This window comes from Coregonus lavaretus (genome assembly GCF_964263955.1).
Source record: "Coregonus lavaretus genome assembly, chromosome: 12".
NCBI lineage: Eukaryota > Metazoa > Chordata > Actinopteri > Salmoniformes > Salmonidae > Coregonus > Coregonus lavaretus.
This window is the reverse complement of record NC_139999.1, coordinates 47,223,589-47,238,852: the sequence shown is the minus strand read 5'-3', so window position 1 is coordinate 47,238,852 and position 15,264 is coordinate 47,223,589. Positions and strand designations below refer to the sequence as shown.

The 15,264-nt window shown below is 42.7% G+C and overlaps 1 protein-coding gene across 1 annotated transcript; it reads left to right on the top strand.

Moving 5' to 3' along the window:
• Positions 1 to 11,400: 11,400 nt before the first annotated feature.
• On the top strand, positions 11,401 to 14,661 carry LOC311138224 (T-cell surface glycoprotein CD8 beta chain-like; the record flags this gene model as incomplete). Its single annotated transcript, XM_084172900.1, has 6 exons — positions 11,401 to 11,449; positions 12,520 to 12,870; positions 13,365 to 13,457; positions 13,634 to 13,720; positions 14,183 to 14,216; positions 14,607 to 14,661. The coding sequence occupies 6 exons, from the start codon at positions 11,401 to 11,403 to the stop codon at positions 14,623 to 14,625; spliced, it is 633 nt and encodes a 210-aa protein (XP_084029026.1). The 3' UTR covers positions 14,626 to 14,661.
• Between the last annotated feature and the right edge of the window lie 603 nt (positions 14,662 to 15,264).

Here is a 15,264-nt window from a genome sequence, read left to right as displayed (position 1 = left end):
CTGTCTCAGGCACCGCTCCATAATCTCCCATAAGTGTTCAATTGACTTGAGATCTGGTGACTGAGATGGCCATAGCATATGGTTTACATTGTTTTCATGCACATCAAACCATTCAGTGACCACTCGTACCCTGTGGATGGGGGCATTGTCATCCTATTTGGGAATAGCCATGGTAGCCAAAATAATGGCCTTCCCCGCATTTTTATACATGACCCTAAGCATGATGGGATGTTAATTGCTTAATTAACAATGGAACCAGCACCTGCTTTCAATATACATTGTATCCCACATTTACTCAAGTCTTTCCATTATTTTTGGCAGTTAACTTTATATTTTTATATATATTTATATATGTACCCTGTTTAGCTTTGGAAACAAACTGTGTACATTTCAGCTGAGCTATCATGCCAACACATTTAGATGTTGAACAGCTTCCATACTCATTTGTGTAGACTACCTAAATAACATTGAATAGTTTAAAGTAACTTCTCTAACTTTTCTTATGTGAAAGTACATTCGGAGTAAGGTTGGGTTTATGTAGGCTACATTGACATATATTATTTGCCCAAAGGACACCATAATTTCAACGTAAAGCTAGGTATACTATCATTCGTCCATGGTTGATTGAATCTTAATGTATTTAAGTTGAAGTTAGATTAGATGAAAACAGTACTGGTTAATGACTTGTTTCAAATCCAATGTAGAGTTGGGTCTGATATTGTCACGCCCTGGCTCTGGGGACTCTTAAATGTTGAGCCAGGGTGTGGATTTTTCTATGTTTAGTTTTTCTATGTTTTCGTTCTAGATCGTTTTGATCTATGTTGGCCGGGGTGGTTCCCAATCAGAGGCAGCTGTAGCTCGTTGTCTCTGATTGGGGACCATATTTAGGCAGCCTGTTTTGCACTAGTCTTTGTGGGATCTTGTTCCGTAAGGTTTGTTTTGTATTAACCTAGGACTTCACGTATTGTTTGTTGTTTTGTTTGTGTTGTGTACTAAATAAAATGTACGCTTATCACGCTGCGCCTTGGTCCGTGTCTTCAGTCAACGATCGTGACAGAAGATCCCACCATAAGAGGACCAAGCAGCGTGCCCAGGAGGAGAAGATGGCGATGTCGCAGGTGGGCAAATGGTGGTCTTGGGAGGAGATATTCGCGGGCAGAGGGCCATGGGCAAAGGTGAATGCCCAGGCAGGAGAGGAGACTGTGGAGGCGCGCTACAGAGAGGAGCAGCGGCAACGCAGAGGGTACCGGCCGAGGAGGAAGCCCGAGAGACAGCCCCAATAATTTTTTTTGGGGGGGCTAAAAGGGTGGTTGGCGGAGCCACGTACTGTGCCGCGAGTGTTCCGGCACAGTCCTGTACGTCCTGTGCTAGCACCACGCACGTGTCGTGCTAAGGTGGGCATGCAGCCAGGACGGGGTGTGCCGGCTCAACGCTCGTGGCCTCCAGGACCCCTCCTCGGTCCCGTATATCCTGCGCCAGTGCCACGTGCTGTAGCGCCAGTACGAGTGCACAGCCCTGTACGTCCTGTGCTGATGCCTCACACATATTGTGCGGAAATAGGCATTCAGCCAGGACGGGTTGTGTCAGCTCTCCGCTCCAGACCTCCAGTCCGGCCCGGCCCGTTCCGGCTCCCCGCACCAAGCCAATGGTGCGTGTTCCCAGTCCAGCCCGGCCTGTTCCTGCTCCCCGCACCAAGCCAGTGGTGTGCGTCGCCAGCCCGGTCCGGCCTGTTCCTGTCCCTCGCACCAAGACTGTGGTGCGCGTCGCCAGCCCGGTCTGGCCTGTTCCTGCCCCACGCACCAAGCCAGTGGTGCGCGTCGCCAGCCCGGTCCGGCCCGTTCCTGCTCCCCGCACCAAGGCAGTGGTGCGCGTCGTCAGCCCGGTCCGGCCCGTTCCTGCTTCCCGCACCAAGCCAGTGGTGCGCGTCGTCAGCCCGGTCCGGCCCGTTCCTGCTCCCCGCACCAAGCCAGTGGTGCGCGTCGTCAGCCCGGCCCGTTCCTGCTCCCCGTACCAAGCCAGTGGTGCGCGTCGTCAGCCCGGTCCGGCCCGTTCCTGCTCCCCGCACCAAGCCAGTGGTGCGCGTCGTCAGCCCGGTCCGGCCCGTTCCTGCTCCCCGCACCAAGCCAGTGGTGCGTGTGTCCAGTCCGGCACGGCCCGTGCCTGTTCCACCGGTGCCAGCTGCTCCACTCCGGAGCCAGAGCAATCCGCTCCACCGGTGTCCAGTCCAGCTCCGGCCAGCGGGGCCAGACCAGATCAGGGGCGCAACGGGAGGGGGGTGGAGAGAGAGTGGTGGTCACGCCCGGAGCCGGATCCGCCTCCGAGGCGGAATGCCCACCCGGCCCCTACCCTCTTGTGTTTTTTTGTGGCGCGGTCGCAGTCCGTGCCTTTGGGGGGGGGGGGTACTGTCACGCCCTGGCTCTGGGGACTCTTAAATGTTGAGCCAGGGTGTGGATTTTTCTATGTTTAGTTTTTCTATGTTTTCGTTCTAGATCTTTTTGATCTATGTTGGCCGGGGTGGTTCCCAATCAGAGGCAGCTGTAGCTCGTTGTCTCTGATTGGGGACCATATTTAGGCAGCCTGTTTTGCACTAGTCTTTGTGGGATCTTGTTCCGTAAGGTTTGTTTTGTATTGTTCGTGTTGTGTACTAAATAAAATGTACGCTTATCACGCTGCGCCTTGGTCCGTGTCTTCAGTCAACGATCGTGACAGATATTTTTGACATCCTTGATAAAGATGAGCAATAATGACTGTATAAAATAAATAATTTAAATACTGAGCTATATTGTATGCTAAAGAAATTACTAATATAATTGCTCAGAGAAAGAGATTTTGTTTAACAAGTAATATATTTTTTTTCTCAAAAAGGTTGAGGTAAAACTTATTGACACCCCTAAAGATTCTTTTAAATAAATTAGTCAAAGGTTTAGTATTTGGTCCCATAATCCTAGCATGCAATGACTACATCAAGCTTGTGACTCTACACACTTGTTGGATGCATTTGCAATTAGTTTTGGTTGTGTTTCAGATGATTTTGTGCACAAAATAAATGAATGGTAAATAATGTATTTGTCATTTTGATGTTAATGTTATTGTAAATAAGAATATAATATGTTTCTGAACACTTCTACATTAATGTGGATGCTACCATGATTACAGATAATCCTGAATGAATTGTGAATAATGATGAGTGACAAAGTTACAGAGGGTCAAAGATCATACCCCCAAGACATGCTAACCTCTCACAATTACCAATTACAGGGGAGGTTAGCATGTCTTGGGGGTATGATCTTTTAACCTCTGTAACTTTCTCACTCATCATTATTCACGATTCATTCAGGATGATCTGTAATCATGGTAGCATCCACATTAACCCTTTAACAGGCAGCTCAACCGGGCGGATTTTGACAACCAATTTTAGATGAAATTAAACATAGGAATTTTGTTTGTCATATTTTATCATCTCAACCAATGCCATTTAGTAAAATGATCATGTGGTTTTCATTATCGGACAAGAGATGATGCAAAACAACTGTCTGTATCTTGTGAAAGAGAAAATAATAAGAGTGCTGATCTTGTTAAAACAAAAAGGAAAAAGGAGAGCTCACCTCTTTGCTATGCTTGGGCCAAGATTTACCATAGGGGGGCAGCAGTCAATCAATCCAACTCTGCAGTCTCAGAGCCTCTTTCACTACCATGAAAAACCCTAAGATGAGCAAGCACACACATGTTGTCTTCAAGAAATGTACTTTTCTAGTTTGTAAATTAGAATGCATATCTGTTATGTTGGCTATAAAAGGTATCAGGTCCTTAGGAATTAAGGCTGAAATTAGTTTACTATTAGTTAGCTACAATGCTGTAGGACTATGTTAGTCTCAGTGTAATAACATTACCAGTAGGAGGAAATAAAACAAATGTGTCTCTGATTGAATGTAGAGGTTGCTTGATACCTCTATCTACACACCGGTAGATCTCATTTCGAAGAGAGTGAGGATCTCTAGAACAATGTTCTGCAGAAAATGCAATGTGTGTGCATGTGTGTGTGAGCTTGCACTTGTGTTGGGTCAAACAGGTGCAGGAGGTAAAAATGAGGACACTTGCTATGGTTTATTGTAGATTTTAAACTGGGTGGTTCGAGCCCTGAATGCTGATTGGCTGGTTTATTGTTGAATGAATTACAGTTTCTATACAGCAGTTACAGTGGGGAAAAAAGTATTTAGTCAGCCACCAATTGTGCAAGTTCTCCCACTTAAAAAGATGAGAGAGGCCTGTAATTTTCATCATAGGTACACGTCAACTATGACAGACAAAATGAGAATTTTTTTCTCCAGAATATCACATTGTAGGATTTTTAATGAATTTATTTGCATATTATGGTGGAAAAAAAGTATTTGGTCAATAAGAAAAGTTTCTCAATACTTTGTTATATACCCTTTCTTGGCAATGACACAGGTCAAACGTTTTCTGTAAGTCTTCACAAGGTTTTCACACACTGTTGCTGGTATTTTGGCCCATTCCTCCATGCAGATCTCCTCTAGAGCAGTGATGTTTTGGGGCTGTCGCTGGGCAACACGGACTTTCAACTCCCTCCAAAGATTTTCTATGGGGTTGAGATCTGGAGACTGGCTAGGCCACTCCAGGACCTTGAAATGCTTCTTACGAAGCCACTCCTTCGTTGCCCGGGCGGTGTGTTTGGGGTCATTGTCATGCTGAAAGACCCAGCCACGTTTCATCTTCAATGCCCTTGCTGATGGAAGGAGGTTTTCACTCAAAATCTCATGATATATGGCCCCATTCATTCTTTCCTTTACACGGATCAGTCGTCCTGGCCCCTTTGCAGAAAAACAGCCCCAAAGCATGATGTTTCCACCCCCATGCTTCACAGTAGGTATGGTGTTCTTTGGATGCAACTCAGCATTCTTTGTCCTCCAAACACGACGAGTTGAGTTTTTACCAAAATGTTATATTTTGGTTTCATCTGACCATATGACATTCTCCCAATCCTCTTCTGGATCATCCAAATGCACTCTAGCAAACTTCAGACGGGCCTGGACATGTACTGGCTTAAGCAGGGGGACACGTCTGTCACTGCAGGATTTGAGTCCCTGGCGGCGTAGTGTGTTACTGATGGTAGGCTTTGTTACTTTGGTCCCAGCTCTCTGCAGGTCATTCACTAGGTCCCCCCGTGTGGTTCTGGGATTTTTGCTCACCGTTCTTGTGATCATTTTGACCCCACGGGGTGAGATCTTGCGTGGAGCCCCAGATCGAGGGAGATTATCAGTGGTCTTGTATGTCTTCCATTTCCTAATAATTGCTCCCACAGTTGATTTCTTCAAACTAAGCTGCTTACCTATTGCAGATTCAGTCTTCCCAGCCTGGTGCAGGTCTACAATTTTGTTTCTGGTGTCCTTCGACAGCTCTTTGGTCTTGGCCATAGTGGAGTTTGGAGTGTGACTGTTTGAGGTTGTGGACAGATGTCTTTTATACTGATAACAAGTTCAAACAGGTGCCATTAATACAGGTAACGAGTGGAGGACAGAGGAGCCTCTTAAACAAGAAGTTACAGGTCTGTGAGAGCCAGAAATCTTGCTTGTTTGTAGGTGACCAAATACTTATTTTCCACCATAATTTGCAAATAAATTCATTAAAAATCCTACAATGTGATTTTCTGGATTTTTTTTCTCAATTTGTCTGTCATAGTTGACGTGTACCTATGATGAAAATTACAGGCCTCTCTCATTTTTTTTAGGTGGGAGAACTTTGGTGGCTGACTAAATACTTTTTTCCCCCACTGTACATCTGGTGTATTTTTGATCAATGTCTATTGGATCATTGTTATCAAGATTCTGATGTTCCACATTTAATTACTTTTTTGCGAACAATAATACAAACATACAGACGGGAAATAATGCTTGAACATTCTTAGATCTCCTATACTGTGTGTTCCTGAACAGACATGAGACAAAATATTTCTCCATTTCAGCTTTGCGACTCGAGAGCCCAACAAAGGCTTGACTTTTCTGAGGCGCGTATAGAGATGCTCTGAAGCCCCCTGAGATCTCCTGTTTTCAAAGAATCCTGTGGTTTGGTTCCCTGTCTCTCTCAAACCCTCGACCCCCGTAGAGCTGTGCCGTGCCCACATCCTCCTCCTATACGACCCCCACCTAGGCCATGTTTCTCCCCCCAAACCCCTCAGCCCCGACACACACACACACTCCAAAAAACCAAGCTCTATAGCCATGCAGTTCTAGCTAGGCATTAACAGTGTACAATTTCAGAATGCCTTTGCTTTGTTGCAGCAAGGTACATTGTTAAAGGGAGTGTTCACCCAAATTACCAAATGAAAAATGTATTTTGTTACCCTGTAAGCAGTCTATGGACAAGGTATGACAGCAATCCATGCTTTGGTTTTATTTACCTGACCGGACTGTTTCCAAATGCTAACCTTTTAGCATTTGTGGCACAAGTCAATGGTACCGATATGAGCATTTTTCATGCTTCAATTAAGTTACTTATAGATGACTTTGACATGAAGCATGTAAAATGCTAATATCGATATCATTGACTTGCATTTGATTAAGCATTTAGAAACAGTGGCCTGGTAAATAAACCAAAGCATGGATTGCTGTCATATTTTTTCGTAATTTGGAAAATATATAATTTTGTAATTTGGGTGAACTTTCCCTTTAATATGACAAACTCTCTCGCAGGATGACGCTAAACGCCAGGTTCATTAGCAATTATATAACAATAACCTATTTAATGAAATGCATTTCTGAACTGATCCCTGACATTGCAGTTACATCGACTTTTAAGCACTTTTGTTTTACTGCACTGTAGTACAGGTTAACTTTGAATGACCCCAACTGTACATCTTCATCACCCTGCTATATATACAGTGAGCTCCAGAAGTATTGGGACAGTGACACATTGGTTGTTGTTTTGGCTCTGTACTCCAGCACTTTGGATTTGAAATGATACAATGACTATGAGGTTAAAGTGCAGACGGTCAGCTTTAATTTGAGGGTATTTTAATCCATATCAGGTGAACCGTCTAGAAATTGCAGCACTTTTTGTACATAGTCCCCCCATTTTAGGGGACCAAAGGTATTGGGACAAATTAACTTATATGTGTATTAAAGTAGGCTGTAAGTTTAGTATTTGGTCCCATATTCCTAGCACGCAATGATTACATCAAGTTTGTGACTCTACAAACGTGTTGGGTGCATTTGCTGTTTGTTTTGGTTGTGTTTCAGATTATTTTGTGCCCAATAGAAATGAATGATACATAATGTATGGATAGTCCTGAATGAATTGTGAATAATTATGTTATTGTAATTGGTGAGAGGTTAGCATGTCTTGTGGGTATGATCTTTGTGCGTCAGTAACTTTCTCACTCATTATTATTCACAATTCATTCAGGACTATCCGTAATCATTGTAGCATCCACATTAATGTAGAAGTGTTTAGAAACATATTCTTTTCTTATTTACAATAAAAGTGACTCCAAAATGACACAATACATTATTTACCATTAATTTCTATTGGGCACAAAATAATCTGAAACACAACCAAAACAAACAGCAAATGCATCCAACAAATTTGTAGATTCACAAGGTTGATGTAGTCATTACGTGCTGTGAATATGGGACTAAATAAATACTTAACTTTGTCTACTTTAATACACATATAAGTGAATTTGTCCCAATACCCATTGATCCCCTAAAATGGTGGGACTATGTACGAACAGTGCTGTAAAACGGTTCGCCCAATATGGATGAAAATACCCTCAAATTAAAGCTGACAGTCTGCACTTCATAGCCATTGTATAATTTCAAGTCCAAAGTGCTGGAGTACAGAGCCAAAGCAAAAAATTAAATGTCACTGTCCCAATACTTTTGGAGCTCACTGTATCTGTGTAATGTTCTTACTGAAAGGAAATCTTTTGGAAATTAAAATAGAAAAGGAACCAATTTTGGGGATCGTTCCACATTCTATTGAATTGTATCCCTTAGTTAGTGTGCTGTGTGCATATCTCAGGGTGCCCATATAAAGGCAGGCATAAAGAGGATATAAAGATTCTGTAAGTGAACAAAACACGACAGCAGGATCACATGTGGGTTGTCAGTGAGTGGTGGTAAATATATTTGTTCATGAGAACCAACATTAAAAACGTATCCACAACATTGTGAACATCTTGTTGTAAGGTTGTGAACACGTAAATGTGAGCTACTATATTTGCTATCAAATATAATATTTTAATATGAAAAATAGGCTACTTTACTTTACTTAACCTCAAAGCTGCTTCAATACATCTTACAGTGGTAAGGTTCATGCTTTGTTGAAATTGTCAAGACTCCGTAGAATTTTATTGACAGATAAAATTACATTTTCAGGTATTTATCAGATTTAGCAATTACAGAAGTACTCATTGAGCTTCATTGTTGATTGGTTGTGTATTTCTTTGACATGAACTGGAGTTAAGGTAGGTTGATTTGCAGCTGTGCTCCAGTACTCAGTGCGGCTGCAGCTGGGCTAGGTCACACACCTGGCCAGAGAGGTTAGGAGAGGTGAAACTTGGCAATTGTGCAAACTAGTCACACCAGAAAAAACGAGGCCTTCGTTTTAAATGTATTGGTATAAAACAATTCCATATACAGTACATTCGAAAGTATTCAGACCCCTTGACTTTTTCCACATTTTGTTACGTTACAGCCTTATTCTAAAATGTATTAAATAATTTTTGTATTAAATAAACTTTTTTCCTCATCAATCTACACACAATACCCAATAATAACAAAGCAAAAACAGGTTTTTAGAAGATTTTGCTCATTTATTAAAAATAAGAAACAGAAATACCTTATTTACATAAGTATTCAGACCCTAAGAGACTCGAAATTGAGCTCAGGTGCACCTGAGTCCACCTGTGGTAAATTACATTGATTGGACATGATTTGGAAAGGCACAAACCTGTCTATATAAGGTCCCACAGTTGACAGTGCATGTCAGAGCAAAAACCAAGCCATGAGGTCGAAGGAATTGTCCGTAGAGCTCCGAGACAGGATTGTGTCGAGGCACAGATCTGGGGGAGGGTACCAAAACATTTCTACAGCATTGAAGGTCCCCAAGAACACAGTGGCCTCCATCATTCTTAAATGGAAGAAGTTTGGAACCCCCAAGACTCTTCCTAGAGCTGGCCGCCCGGCCAAACTGAGCAATCGGGGGAGAAGGGCCTTGGTCAGGGAGCTACAGAGTTCCTCTGTGGAGATGAGAGAACCTTCCAGAAGGACAACCATCTCTGCAGCACTCCACCAATCAGTCTTTATGGTAGATTGGCCAGACGGAAGCCACTCCTCAGTAAAGGGCACATGACAGCCCGTTTGGAGTATGCCAAAATGCACCTAAAGACTCTCAGACCTTGAGAAACTAGATTCTCTGGTCTGATGAAACCAAGATTGACCTCTTTGGCCTGAATGCCAACCGTCACGTCCGGAGGAAACCTGGCAACATCCCTACGGTGAAGCATGGTGGTGGCAGCATCATGAAGTGGGGATGTTTTTCAGCGGCAGGGACTGGGAGACTAGACAGGATCGAGGCAAAGATGAACGGAGCAAAGTACAGAGAGATCCTTGATGAAAACATGCTCCAGAGTGCTCAGGACCTCAGATTGGGGCAAAGGTTTACCTTCCAACAGGACAACGACCCTAAGAACACAGCCAAGACAAGGCAGGCGTGGCTTCGGGCCAAGTCTCTGAATGTCCTTGAGTGGCCCAGCCAGAGCCCGGACTTGAACCCGATCTAACATCTCTGGAGAGACCTGAAAATAGCTGTGCAGCAACGCTCCCCATCCAACCTGACAGAGCTTGAGAGGATCTGCAGAGAAGAATGGGAGAAACTCCCCAAATACAGGTGTGCCAAGCTTGTAGCGTCATACCCAAGAAGACTCGAGGCTGTAATCGCTGCCAAAGGTGCTTCAACAAAGTACTGAGTAAAGGGTCTGAATACTTATGTAAATGTGATATTTACGTTTTTGCTTTGTCATTGTGGGGTATTGTGTGTAGATTGATGAGGGAGAAAAAACTATTTTATCAATTTTAGAATAAGGCTGTAACGTAACAACTTCCTGCCATCCAGGACCTCTGTACCAGGCGGTGTCAGAGGAAGGCCCTCAAAATTGTCAAAGACTCCAGCCACCCTAGTCATAGACTGTTCTCTCTGCTACCGCACGGCAAGCGGTACCGGAGTGCCAAGTCTAGGTCCAAAAGACTTCTCAACAGCTTCTACCCCCAAGCCATAAGACTCCTGAACAGCTAATCATGGCTATCCTGACTATTTGCACTGCCCCCCACCCCCACCCCCACCCCATATTTTTACGCTGCTGCTACTCTGTTAATTATTTATGCATAGTCACTTTAACTCTACCCACATGTACATATTACTTCAACTACCTCAACTAGCCGGTGCCCTCACACATTGACTCTGCACCGGTACCCCCCTGTATATATAGCCTCCCTACTGTTATTTTATATTACTTCTGCTCTTCTTTTCTCAACACTTTTTTGTTGTTGTTTTATTTTACTTTTTTATAAAAAATAAATGCACTGTTGATTAAGGGCTGTAAGTAAGCATTTCACTGTAATGTCTGCACCTGTTGTATTCGGCGCATGTGGCCAATAAAATGTGATTGGATTTGATTGGATTTCTATGCCAATGATTCTAATTTAGATGTTCATCGGTTGGGACATAGGGAAAAGTAATTGTTGATATTATGGAATTGTTCACTTTCTGTTGGTCCATGAGTGGTACTTTATTCTGAATATATACATCTTTGTGTAGCATCCCCTTTACTGCAAAGCAATAGCAGTAAATCCCTGATGAGGGCTATCGCTGGTGGGGTAAGTTTCTCAAAACCAAGTGAAATTATTTAAAAAGTGTCTGGACACTTCTACAGCATACCTCAATACACGTTTTGAATTAGGAGTAAAAAGTGTTATGTATACAAACTTCAAAGGATGATGTTTTTTATTGTTTTATTTTGTGTGTTAATAGTGTATGAAACAGTCATCTCTTAAGTGACAAATACAGACAAAGCCTTCCGAGCAATCAAGTGGATATAAAGCTTATTTCTTATTTGGGGAAAACTTCTGACATAATGTCATTACATATACATTGAACATCATCTCCTCTCTTCATTACAAGTGTGTGTGTGTGTGGCTCGCTCTCTGATAGGCCTGGTGCATGGCTGTGTGTTGTCACGTAGGGGTGTTACCCAGGCGACACTTGGCCATGTTAGTTCAGTTGCTCCCCTGTTCTCTGACAGATGCAGAAAGGGAAAAGAAAGCAGTTTTGCCGACCCTCAGCTAACACTCGAAACATCACATCACAAATACACAACCTCTCAAGATGACCCCATTGGCACTGGTATGGACAACGGTGTGTTTGTGGACAACAGGTAAGGACCCCAATATTCTCTCTACCTACGGTCAACAAGTTATTTTCTGTTGAGGCCTCAGGAACAGCGTTAGGCCTACCTTGACAACTAGTGAGAGTCAGAATGTGAAGTGTATGTGCTGTTGTTATTTGCTTATCATTCCATTTAGGTAAAGGTTGTTATTTCTATCTAGTCTTGTGCATTTTTGCAAGAAGGTTTCACACAAGGAAAGGTTAAGAGAGTTAGAGGAGCGTTGATGAGGCCCCAGTGTTTTCTTTGTATGAAGTCCTTTAAAATATTTCAGTGATTAGAGTGATATGTTGTTTTAGTGATGATCGGATAAACCTAAAGAAAAACAGTAGGCCGGAGCCAAAATGCACAGACCCTCAATAATTGTCATATCTCCAAAACATGACAGACATTCAAAGACAACCAAGAGCTATTCTTAAATCCAACGAGAGCTCTGCAGTTAAGATATTTATACATATTTCTGTGATGCATTACATATAAAGAAGCGAAGCGAAACAGTTCAGCATTGTCTCGCGCAACGTTTGCTTCATAATGTCACCTTTATAGATAAGTCTCTCTTCTAACCTTTTTGTTGTGTTGCTACATGTCATGGTTCCAAGGTGCCATAATTTAACATTTCCATTCTTGCAAAATGATTGGTTTAAACATAGTGTTTGTGTCTGTATCCTTCCACAACCACAGGTTTTTTGCTTCATTTTAGATGGAGCAATCTCAACCCTTCTTTAACTCGTTCTATCTCGCTTGATGTATTTCTGGTATAATTTACCTGTTGTAAATAAACAGGTTTCCACAACACTGTTGAAAGCACAATAATGTATTTACAGTGAAGCACAAGCAGACAAAGTTTCAATCCTGTACATTTTTTGTCAGGTGAAAATATTGTAAGAGCATACCAGTGTTACGGACATCCGTCATGTCTTCTTATCATTGTGATCTCTGTCCATGTCCAGCATGCACAAATGACAATAGGACCTTATTCCATCAATATTGTTTATGTCTTCTTTGATGTGGCGACAGTTTGTCCATCCAAACTAAACCCCCATTCACTTCACCTTTCCCAGTGTACAGCCTGATACCAACCGAGTCCGACTTCGTCCGCTACCCCCCGATCAACGATACAGAGGTCCTCACCTGTGAGTGTTCAAGCCGCTCCTGCCAGACGGTCTTTTGGTTCCGCACTTTCCACAACAACTCCGGCTTCCAGTTCCTTCTTAGCCTCAACAATGCTGACCGGACCAGCCACGGACCCAATCTGGATAAACACCGGTTCAAGGCCAGTAAGCGTGACAGGGGGATTTTCACACTGCGCATCATTAAGATAAGGGCAGAGGACGCAGGGTTGTACTCTTGTATGCTCCAGAACCAGAAAGAGAACGAGCTGTGGAGGCCAGGAGTTCTTCTCAGACCTGGAGGTGAGAGGAAGCCATTACCCTGCACGGCACTGACACTTCCCATTTTTCCTATGACTGATTAGAGATGAGAAGATTTCCTGATTAAACCAGAATTCCTACATTTCCCTCATAGAACCAGTTACACAACTGTGTAACGCACTCACTCACATCTGCTGTATTATATTTTGAATGGCCCGAGAACACAGCAATTTCCGGATTTTCCATGTTCTTCCGAAATAGTTGAACCTTTGATTCAGATTTCGCTGTGTCCCTTCACAGAGCTGGGTTGGAATTAATTACAAAATGTTGTGAAGTCAGGACGTCAGTGCAGAATTCAGCCTTGATGTAGAAAAGAAAAGCAATTAGAAGTTTCCCTTGCGGCAGTTGCAGATCTTGTGTTACCATCTTTAAGCTTCTTCATCTGTCCAAATCTCTCTACATTATGTTTTGTGTATTTTGTCTCCCTCACAGTGTGTCTTATATCCATCACGTTGTGCATTTTTGTCACCCACCAGAGACTCGCCCAACATTAACCCCTGTCACGAAGCCCAAGCCCCAGGGCATCCCAAGAGGCCGCTGCACCAAAAGCAACTATGAAACCCCAAAAGGTGAGTTTCATAACTTTAACAAGTCTGTCTCATAAGTTGTTTGTTGTCTGTGTAACAAGTTGAATGTGTTACAGGTTACTTTTTGTGTATCTAGTTATGTTAATACTTTACAACTGGTTGAATGTTGTGTTGCAAGCTGCTTAAACACTGTAACAGGATGTTGTATTGGGTTCCAGGCTGTGGCTCCAAGGTTCTGTGGCCGTTGGTTGGAGTACTCCTGACCTTGGCTGTGGCTTTGATCTACACACTGTACTACTTCAGCCGTGAGTGTCTTCTCTCCTTCCTTACCTGCCGATTAAGCAATATAGCAGAATCACCCAGCTCCAGTGCTGTTTGTAATTAGAATTGTCAATTGTCAAAGACGCTACTCACGCAGGGCCTAATCCTTACTTGAGATGCACATGCTTAACTCTCGTGTAAACTGTGTATTGACGTCAATGGAATATTTGCCGGAAAACTTGAGTTACGTGGATATCAAATTAGGAATCCAGCCCGAATAGCCACAAACAAATTTTAATCTGCAACATTTCACATTTCACAAAGCAACGACAATAAAATGCATTATTTTGGGAGTAAGCAACAATATCGTAATTGATGCATTCTGTGTGGGATATTAGTGTACCTGCTCCTCCTATGGGGTTGAATCGGGGAGGCTGTAATGTATTCATGTTTATGACTGTTACTATGCTGTTGTTCTGAATTAGTTTTGTGTGTGTGTGTTACAGGACTACCCAAAAAGTGTCGACATCAGTTTGCCAAGTAAGTTCCATGTGTAAACTTTGCATCCCTGTGATTTTATCCTCTCCTCCTCTCCCCTTTTCTCACAACACAATAAAATATATCTCCCTGCTTCTGTATCAATCTCTGACTTACTCTTTGGCTCTTTGATCTGAGCCTGTACTCATAAAGCGTCTGAGAGTAGGATCAGTTTTGCCTTTTAGATCACAATGAATACGATTGCATGGGCAAGGGGGACCAGGATCCTAGACAAGATACTCTGAGACATTTTGTCAATATGGGCCCTGGTCACGCTTCTAATCTCTAATTTTCTGTGATCGATCTGACTTTCTCTATAATTGACACAATATTTGTCCCTGTATTCATCTCTGTGTATTTCACTCTCTTTGACTGTTTGTATCTGCCTCACAGGAAAAGACCATTGAAGTAAGTCAGAGAGCCCACACTGCAGACTCTGAGACAGTGCTGTATGTGTCCTTGGACCTCCTTCGAGGAATCCAATTGGACTGAACCTGAAGACAGTTTTATTAGCATCTCACTTTTCTATTCTTTGTTCATTACAGCAATGAACTTGCCTGAAAATCCAACTGTCTAAAAGGAAACTCTTAGGATTCTGTCCACAATGTTAATGTCTTTGGCTTTGGTTTTCTAATTATGTGGACGTGTCTAATATACCACATTTTTATGAACAGGTATTACTCTCTTACAGTGGGGAAAAAAGTATTTAGTCAGCCACCAATTGTGCAAGTTCTCCCACTTAAAAAGATGAGAGAGGCCTGTAATTTTCATCATAGGTACACGTCAACTATGACAGACAAAATGAGATTTTTTTTTCCAGAAAATCACATTGTAGGATTTTTAATGAACTTATTTGCAAATTATGGTGGAAAATAAGTATTTGGTCAATAACAAAAGTTTCTCAATACTTTGTTATATACCCTTTGTTGGCAATGACACAGGTCAAACGTTTTCTGTAAGTCTTCACAAGGTTTTCACACATTGTTGCTGGTATTTTGGCCCATTCCTCCATGCAGATCTCCTCTAGAGCAGTGATGTTTTGGGGCTGTCG